This window comes from Ylistrum balloti, unplaced genomic scaffold (assembly GCF_031769215.1).
Source record: "Ylistrum balloti isolate Yb309-2 unplaced genomic scaffold, AGI_CSIRO_Ybal_v1 Utg370340, whole genome shotgun sequence".
In the NCBI taxonomy this organism is placed as follows: domain Eukaryota; kingdom Metazoa; phylum Mollusca; class Bivalvia; order Pectinida; family Pectinidae; genus Ylistrum; species Ylistrum balloti.
The window spans coordinates 379,036-389,626 of NW_026782245.1; the positions used below are offsets into that span (position 1 = coordinate 379,036).

The 10,591-nt window shown below is 34.0% G+C and overlaps 1 protein-coding gene across 1 annotated transcript; it reads left to right on the top strand.

Moving 5' to 3' along the window:
• Positions 1-677: 677 nt before the first annotated feature.
• On the top strand, positions 678-3,289 carry LOC132553606 (alpha-(1,3)-fucosyltransferase C-like). The gene is made up of 2 exons (XM_060217862.1): positions 678-701; positions 2,150-3,289. The coding sequence occupies exons 1-2, from the start codon at positions 678-680 to the stop codon at positions 3,287-3,289; spliced, it is 1,164 nt and encodes a 387-aa protein (XP_060073845.1).
• Positions 3,290-10,591: the final 7,302 nt, after the last annotated feature.

The following is a 10,591-nucleotide window of genomic DNA, read 5'->3' on the forward strand; positions in this document are numbered from 1 at the left end:
GACCGTAATAATGGATGTTAAGCACGTAAGATAATAATGTTGACGGGGTCCGTAATAAAGGACGTTAAGCCCGTTAGATAATGAATGTTGACGGGGCCCGTAATAACGGACGTTCAGCACGTTAATTAATAAACATTGACATGATTCGTCTAGGATATGAGCACCGTATGCGCAATTCAATGCCGTAGTCGTCGAGACAAAACATGCATATCTGGTAAACATTCTACTTGTTTTAGCCGCGTGATTCTTCGAGATTCTTTACATGCATGTTGATGTATGTCATGTTCAGGTTTCCTTTGCAGAATACAGTTCTCCTATAGAAAGGCGGCTGTGCCGCTTTCTCACGTCCCGTATCTTCAAACCAAATTATTTTCCTACAATGTTATTTTAATTTTGTTCTTTGGATAGATACCTCAAGATGGATGTCAGCTGTGATGATCTATAGGTAACAAATCCATTCGGACGCCGGACAGACAAAAATAATATCCCGCTCCAAAGTCATACGGACAGATGTTAGTCAGGATACTTGGTTTAAAGGCGGAAAAATAGATGAACATTACAATCGGACACCAGACCGGTGAAAGGTGAACCTTACACTCGGCCGCAGACGGACAGAAGATAATCAACATTGTGCTCGAATGCCAAACCAGGAGTAGATACATTCCACACCGTAAAAAATGACTGACAACGCAGTGTTACAGGTAAGTCGGTAATATTGAATTGTTTACTAATAACAAGAAACCCAATGTGATTGCATAATTTACTTTTTATTCCATATTAAACGACTTTTTACATCTGGGACCTTTAAAACAAGTTTTAAGGCAGCACGCTTGCAGTTTAACAGATCAATTCCTACAACATGCGGAGTTTCATTAGAATGAGTTTCAGGCATCAAACATTAAAGCTTATTTATTCTAGAACGCTCGTTTTCATTACCAAAATATGTACAGGAAATAACAACTAAAGATTGATATTTGCTCCACAGCCTTGACCTTTGGTAGTCTTGTGCACGTGATACATCACCTGTCTCCATTTACATTTGATAAGTTCATGTTAACAAAACAAATTACTAGTTTAGAGAGATAGAAAAAAAAAACTAACCTTGACATTTGACCTTGGATCTCACTATAACCTTTACCTTAACTGTTATTAAAATGACTTCAGTTTTTGTTTACAGCAATATTTCTTGCGTAACTCTAACCAAATAAAGAAATTGCTTGTATGTACTATACATAAAGTTATATGTCTTATTTGATATTTGACCAATAAAATTCGGAATTTATGTATAGGATATGTGGCGTTCTACTGTACATGTTTTGAATCGAAATGCCCATCATCAAACATAGTTTGGTATCAAGATTTTAAAATTTACCAAATGGATGAACAGCGCTGACTGGCATTTGCAATTATTCCAACGTCAGCATGCCATTCTATGTAGCTTTAAAACATCCATCTATGAATGGTGTAAGAGCACATAACCATACACGTACATATATGCAACACATAACCATACACGCACATATATGCAACACATAACCATACACGTACATGTATGCAACACATAACCATACACGTACATATATGCAACACATAACCATACACGTACATATATGCAACACATAACCATGCACGTACATATATGCAACACATAACCATACACGTACATATATGCAACACATAACCATGCACGTACATATATGCAACATATAACCATACACGTACATATATGCAACACAGAAATTATTATAATTACTTCTAGAGACACATGGATGAGCTGTCCTACTTACAAACATATATTGTATGTATTTATGTCGAATGTCTTAGCGAAAGCTTACGTTAGTAATATTAGTTATTTTTACCATGTTCTATCCGAGTTCTCCTAACTGGATTAGTATAGATAAACTCGGATAAGATCATCTTACTACCTATACATAAATTCTGAATTTTATTGGCTAAACGAAGTTATTTTAATGTGAAAATAGCTTTCATTGGCAATATGGACCAGAAAATGCAAAATGTCGATTGTGTTTAGACACCCCCTGAATTACACTTTTAGAGACCCCAGTGTCCACATGACATATCGAAGATAAATAATCATTGGTAATGTGTGATATGTTGTGACTAATCATCATCTTCTTTTCTTTCACAGACCAGAAAGTATGTTCTGTATTATGGACTGTCATTGTTTGTCCTGATCGGGTTTATTGGCTTCTTCTACATTGACGCACAGAAACGATCCTGGATTTCACTGATACCAGCTGAAGTAGGCTTTAGATATATCGGGTACAGTTCGGAAAAGAATGACACCAATCTTACAACAGAAACTGTTAAATACGTCCTATATTGGAATGTTCCACTGTCGGGAGGTTTGGAAATGTTCAATGACTGTGACTACAAATGTGAGTTGACAACAGATAAATCAAAGATGGCTTCTCAGAATGCCGTGATATTTCACACTCCATACTTGGGAGGAAATGTTCCTGCTAAATCTCGCGGTCAAGTATGGGTTTATTACGGCGTAGAACCGCCACCTATAAGTCATAATTTGAAGAGATGGCAGCGGGTGTTCAATTGGACAATTAATTACCGTCGAGACTCCGACATATTGTCTCGGTATGGCTCATTCGAGAGCAAACATTTAAACTCTAGAAACAGAAATGCAACTGATATAGGTGAACTGTCCATTCGAAAAAATATGACCGCAGCCTGGTTCGTCGGTAATTGTAATACACACGGAAGGCGGGAGACATATGTGAAAGTACTGCAGAAACACATGGATGTAAGCATTTATGGCCGATGTGGAAATCTGAGGTGTAAAGAAAAGGGGCGAGCGGCTACTTGGGGTGAAAACTGCCTACATAATGTAGAGAAGGATACACGCTACTACCTGTCCTTTGAAAACTCTCTTTGTCGCGATTATATGACAGAGAAAGCTTTTAAAGTCTTCAAAACGCATTCGTTGGTTCCTGTTGTTCGCGGGGGAGCAAACTATTCTATGTACCTCCCTCCGGATACTTTTATCGACAGCTCTAGATTTAAAGATGCTACAGATTTATCTAAATACTTAGTTAAGATGAAAACTGATAAAACAGCTTTCACTCGTTTATTCGAAAATCGAAATCGATACCAGACAAAGTACAACGATAACTGGGGATCGAAACCATTCTGTGAGATATGTAGAAGACTACATAATCCTGAAAAATACAGAAGAATTTATGAGGATGTATCGGTCTGGGTTAGAGGAACAGGCGACACGGCGTCTTGCAGGAAGCCTACTGACCTCACGTAATCTATTTAAAACTATAATTTGAACATAAATGTTGTTTAAAACAGAAATTTTACTTACGTATGCACCGTAATGAAATTAACGTACAGCAAAGAAAACCAAACAGCTAGATACAGTCGAATTACAAATATTGCGATGGTGTACAGAGCTAGTTACTAATTAATCAAAAGTCAGAACTTATCTTTTTGTGGAAATCCTCCAAATCAAGAGGAATTCATAGATTGTTCAGAAAACAGGCTATCTGAAGAATACTCCAAGAATTGTTTCCTCACTGGGTATATATAAGTGCAAGTCCACATGGCACTATCACTAAATCACTGTAAAACTCCACACTTCACAGACTGAAGTCTCAAATTTAGCTCACCCAAGGCGTTAATACTTCAAAAGGCAGCTCAGGCTCAGTTCCATCAGGTTTATATACACTAAAGGTTTCTAGAAAGGAACTTTCTAGATAATTCTAGACTGGCAGGTACCTAGTTTGTTTACATTTGTCTTTAGAAACATCCGGAAACATCAAAGTAATTCTAATAACCGAGCTTTCTAGATTTAAAAACTTCCGGAAGCACACAGGTCATTCTATTAACCGAGCTTTCTAGAAAAATCTGTCTACTATCTACACATATTGTGACAAATTATTAAAACAAGTTTTTTTTAATGAAAACAATCAATATGATATAATGAATGTAAACACAGCACATCTGAATTTGGATTAATACACAACATTTATATACAACAACAGTAATGCACTATATCGGCTAGAAACCGATTCCAGCCCTCAATGTGTTACGGAGAGGCCATTTTGTCCAGCTGTATCACGAGATTACATTTAACATTAAATTTTGAGTACACATTTCAACAAATTTGTATTCTTTTTCTTTATACACATTTTTACGTCCTCCAGGCATGATTTGAGATCCAATCAGTCCATCCTCGATTGCCAGTGTTTTGCAATGTCTCATTGATTGTTTCTACGGAGGTCCAAAGATGACTATTTCATGGCTCATTTCTGCTTCGAATTAATTAGTATAATTCCAATAATGTTTATGGGTTTCTTTATATCTGGTAGCTCCCCGGGAACTTTCCCTAGAGGCCAACTTTTTTTTTTTTAATTTTATTTTTTTTTGCACATTTTTCAACATGAATGACATTACAAAAAACACACAATGGCATATACCCACACAATCACACAGATCAATACCATCCATCATCATCGTGAAACCTGGTGATGACAAAATCATGATCATCATCAGCAGCAGCATCATCTTCATCGTCATCAATATCATCACATCATCATCATCATCATCATCATCATCATCATCATCATCATCATCATCATCATCATCATCATCAAACATCGATTATTGTCATCCTCATCATCATCATATATACACTGTCAATATTATATTTGATTATGTACACATACACCCACACACACACTCACCATAAACCACGCATGCACACACACACATATTAGGAGAGAGAGAGAGAGAGAGAGAGAGAGAGAGAGAGAGAGAGAGAGAGAGAGAGAGAGAGAGAGAGAGAGAGAGAGAGAGCTAGCTTCTAAAATATTCGGCTAAGACAGGGGCATCAAGAGATCATGAGTAGTAAAAATTTAAAATTGAATTGTGGAATTTGAAAGACTACAGGTTAAGTAATTTCTCCCATTTTTTCCATTCGTTATCAAATTGTTGTTTTTATTTGTCCTCTTTACCTTTTACAATATATTTCTGGATTGAATAGTTTTCTTTAATTATATTTATAAGAACATTATATATATATTTTTTTTTTGTAATTTATCATTTTATTCAATACAATGAGTTGATACAGAGAGGGAATATACAATGAAACAGCCTATTGCTCATCCATGCAAGCCCACACACACCTTTGCACACATGACAGCTCTTATAGTAGCTATTGTTTGTATATCTCAAGCAAGACATGCTCATACACACAAGAATCAAAAACAACTATATACTGTATGCATACACACACACAAACAAACTGTTTCATACACAATCACTGTTCATTCTCTCTTGCATATACACATATACATACTTATCTATAAACAAGTTGTTTCATCCACAGTCACTTTTCATTCTCTTTTGCATCAGAGACATACATAACACACATATGTCTCTGCTTGCATGTACACACATACATGTTTCTGTATAAACAAATTGTTTCATACATAGTCACTATTCATTCTCCCTTGCAGATACACACACATATTTATGTAAAGACAAATTGTTTCATATACGGTCAATATTTAAGTACTCAAACACCACTCACACCCTCACTCATACATACTCTCACCCATCAACACATACACCCTCACACATACCCTCGCACACAGACAGACATACACTCAGACAGACAGACAGACAGACTAGACCAGATCAGACCTGGCCAGACCAGACCAGACAAAACCAGACCAGACTGATAAACAATATATTTGCATATAGTCGTAGGAATGTATACATATAAAATAAGATAATAATGAGCTTGTCACTTAAGCCTGTACTTTTTCGTGGATAAAAAAAATAAAAAACAAAAAAGAAACAGCTTCATTCAGGTGCAGCCTGATCAATTTAACTTCGACCGAGCTATCAACAAGATGTAGTCAGCATGGAAGTGCTTACACACTCATTGTATTGTTTTTTTTAAAGTTTTTTCAAAAGGAAGAAGAAAAAGAAAGAGAGAGAGAAGACTATATACATAAGTAACAACAGGATATTTAGTGGTTGGGATGGCAAGCAACAACTAATGAAAAAAAAATAGTTCTGTTTTAATTATATATAATTTCATCTTTTTGTGTGTGTGCAGGGCTACTATGGGTTATTTATTGGATGCTAAGGAGCTGCAGATGTGACTTGAATAAACTGCTGTCAAATATGGATTTTTGCCACTGATGCTATGAGTTACAACTTGATAAGACCATCCCATTTTCTCCATTCGTTTTCAAATTTTGTCTTTGCTTTATCATCTTTACCATTTGTTATGTATTTTTGAACTGTATAAGTGTCCTTTATTATATTTATTAATGCATTTAAACTTAAAGAGCTATGAAGACATTTTGTTTTGTATACATACTGTTTTATTAATAAAATAATTTCATTATCAACTCGGTTGCTGGGTAAGAATTTATCAAAAATAATTCCAAAAAGAAAAGATTTCTTGTTAAAAGAAAAGGGAATATAAAGAATATTTAACAATGATTCAAAGCTTTGCAATAGTTTTTGTACTTCTTGACATTCCCACATTATATGGATAATAGTTTCAGGTTCTGAGTTACAGAATGTACAGAGAGGGGAGATAACTGTTCTGATTTTAAACAAAAAAACATTAGTAGTCAGAATGTGGTGAATAACTCTGTATTGGAACCACATAAGTTTTGTATTAGTGGTGACTTTAAATGGCATCTTGTAATAGTTCTCCCATGTTTGTTTGTCAATGTCTTCAAATAATGTATTCCATTTTCTGGTTCCTGATGAAATCAGTTTAGACTTAATTAATGCTTCATAGAAAATTTTTGAGCCTTTACTGTCTTTAAGAAAAGGATCTAAATTAGCAGGAATGTAAGGATAAGATAGTGTGGGTAAAGGAAAATGTGTATTGTGGGAAGAAATAAATTTCTTCACTGAGGACAGAAGACTCTGATATTTCAGGAAGTTTGTATTTACATTATATTTTTGAATAAATTCACCAAATGAGTAGAAAACTCCAGTGTTTGTGTCTTTAACTAAATCATTAATTACAAAAATATTTTTGCTATAAAATTCCTTATAAAACACTGATAAACCAGCTATCTTTATCTCTTTATTGTACCACAAAGGTGTTTTTAGTATCTGTTCTTGATGAATATTATTGTAGTATTTACTATTAAAGAGATGAAATATTTTGAAAACGTCTTTCCAAAAATCATTTCTACAATTTTTACTACAATTCTCAATGTACTCGCTCCCACAATTTGCAAAAAGACCCATATTAATGTAAGATTTCACAATATACTGCCATTTAGCCGTGGTTTGGAAAAGTCTTCTTATCCAAGTTAACTTTAAGGAATTACAAAAGGCTAAAACATCAACCATTTTCAAACCTCCATTTACATAATTCTGCACAATTATCTCCCTTTTAATTTTATCAGGTCCCCCATTCCATAGATATTCAAAAAACAAAGAATTAAGTTTAGCAAAAAAGGCATTATCAGGATTAGGTAAAGAAATGAAAAGATGAGTAAACTGTGATATAAGTAGCGACTTAATTATATTAATTTTTCCAATCGGAGTCAATGACCTTCTCTTCCATGTAGTTAGCAATGATTTTAGTTTTATTAGTTTTTTGTCAAAATTAAGTTTTGGTATCTCGTGGAGATTCACACTAAATTCTATCCCTAATAAGGTAAATTTTCTCCTACCCCACTGCAAATTGTATTCTGGTAAAAAACTGTCATCACTAATTTTTTTATTCCCAATCCATATAACCTGGGTCTTATCAACATTTACTTTTAAACCTGAAAACTTTGCAAATATATTTAGCTCTTTAATTGATTCTTTTAGCGAGTTTTTTTATCCATCAAGTATTAGTGAAGTATCATCTGCGTATTGTGATAATAGAAGTGGACAATTTTCAATTTCAATCCCCTTAATGTTAAAATTTTTCCTAATTCTAATTGCCAAAATCTCTGCACAAAGTATAAATAGATATGGTGCGATTGGGTCCCCTGTCTGCAGCCCCTCTCGATATTGAAGAAAGAAGAAAGATTACCCCCCTGATTTACAGCTGATTGAGCATTTTTGTGTAACGTGTTAAACCAATTAATTATACTATTACCAAAACCAAAGAAAATAAGAACTTTTTCAATGAATGACCAAGATATTGAGTCAAACGCTTTTGCAAAATCTATCATGAGCAACATGCCAGGTAAATCATGCTCCTCTGTGTATTTCATAATGTCATATATTAGTCTAGTATTGATGCCTATGTATCTACCAGAAAGGAAGCCAGTTTGATCGTCATTAATTAATTTACTAAGAACAGTTTTTAATCTATTGGCAATTGAACCCGAAGCAATTTTATATACTACATTCAATAAAGATATAGGTCTCCAATTTTTAATGAAGTGTCTGGGTTTGTCTGCCTTTGGTATACATGTAATTAAACCTTGTCTTTGTGTAATAGATAATTGTCCTGTACAATATCCATAATTAATTGATCTAACAATGAATTCCCCTAATTTTCCCCAAAAACATTTAAAAAATTCTGCTGTGAAGCCGTCCGAACCAGGGCTTTTGTTGTTTTTCATTAGTTTTAAAGTATTCCCAGCTTCTTTATAAGTTATCTCCCCTTCTAAGTTATTTGCTTCAGACTGTGTCAATTTAGGTATATCATTGAAATTTATATAATCATTTAGGTTAATATTTTCCATATCATCTATATTGTGCCCTCCTCCATAGAGACCTTTGTAAAATGTATATACCTCTCCTAATATCTCCTCTTGTTGTGTTAGTAACTCATTATTATCAGAAAGTAACTTAGGTATTATTTTAGAAGTGTAATTACGATTTTCTAAACCAAAGAAATAGCTAGATGGTTTTTCGCCTTCTTCTACCCACTTTGCCCTTGATCTAATAATGTTTCCTTTAATTTTATGTGACCTTAGTTTTTCCAATTCAGTCCTCTTTGCATTTAATTCTTCTATATTGACATTATCTGTAGTTTCAAGGTCATTGGTTTTTTAATATTTGTTTCCTGTAAGGTTTGCATTTTTTTTTTGTATGAAGCATAGGAGATAGTTTTTCCACGGATTTCCAACAGTAACACTTCTAAAAATAGCTGGTCATTTATTGTAAACTGAATTTCAGAATTAGGAATGTTTGCTAGATTGTTTATGTCATAAACCAGTAAGCAATATTGTGTTTTGACAGAATCAATACACTTATTAACAGCATCAAGATATTCTAAATCATGTAAAAGTGAATTATTCAATTTCCAAGTCCCCTTCCCTCTTTTAAAATCATTTATTTTAACAGATATTCTAGGAGAAGAGTGGTCTGATCTGTACCCTGGGTCTATGCTAGATGAATTGATACTTGACAATAAATTTTCCGAAACAAGAAAAAAATCTAAACGCGCCTGTTTGACTGGATTCTTCCTTCTCCATGAATATCTTCTGACATTACCATGTTGCTCCCTAAAAATATCAACTAGACCATAATTTTCAATAATTTCAAGTACTTTGTTCCTGGCCTTTGGATTATTCGCCTTTTTATAAGAATTGTCATAGTCAATTTCCGGTTTTAAAACAAGGTTAAAATCTCCGCATAAAATAACTTGGTCATTTCTGTATTCATCCATTATATCAGAAATATGACTATAAAAATCAGGGCAGTCTTGATTAGGACCATAAATACAGATAAGAGTAATATGTTTACTTTCAATTTCAATGTCTAGGGCTAAAAAATTACCATTAGGATCTTTCTTTTCCTTATAAATTTTTGATTCGAAATTATTATTTAAAAGAATTGCTACGCCACGAGAATTTCCCCTAAATGATGAAAAGAAACAGTCATATCCCCATTCATTTCTTACAAGTTCTTCGGTTTCAGGAGTAAAATGCGTGTCTTGAATACAATAGATATTATATTTAGCTTCTTGGAAATATGAAAAAACGTCTTTACGTTTCTCCCTGTTGGAAAGCCCCTGCACGTTAGCCGAAATAATTGTTATTCCCTCCACTTACCATCATACTTGCAATATCCTGATCTATTCTCACCACCCCTGAGCCACAGTAAAGTAGATATATCAAGTATTAGAAAGAATACAGAGAAAAAGAAAGAAAACATAGTATAAAGAAAGAGTAAAAATATGTAAATCAGGCGATAATTGCGGACCACCATCCGCCTGTTCTGATAAGATTATCATCGTCGCATGTGATATAAAAGCATGATGTACAAAACCGGAAACCGGAAGTAGAATGTTAATAAACGTTTCGGGTCACTACAGGCGTGAAAAGTTCCGGAGTTAAAAAAAAAATCGTAAAGAGCGCCAAAGTAGCCTAGCTTCCTTTACATAGAAAATGAGACTAAGTACCAAAAGTATATGTAATAAACTGAGTATTTAAAAGTTGATAAGCAGCATATGTGTTTTACTACATGTATGGTGATAGATACATGAAAGGAGTATAATAGTAATATAACTTACCGCAATGATAGTGTTTTTTTCCCAGCTATACCATCCATCCAAAGGAAACACTACATTATCACTCATACCCTATTTCACTCATGATACAGAAACATATAAATCATC

Excerpts from the sequence above, each read along its gene's own strand:
- LOC132553606 (XM_060217862.1), top strand. The coding sequence starts at position 678 with ATGACTGACAACGCAGTGTTACAG. Across the intron at positions 702-2,149 it reads CTGACAACGCAGTGTTACAG|ACCAGAAAGTATGTTCTGTA; the intron begins GTAAGTCGGTAA and ends TTTCTTTCACAG.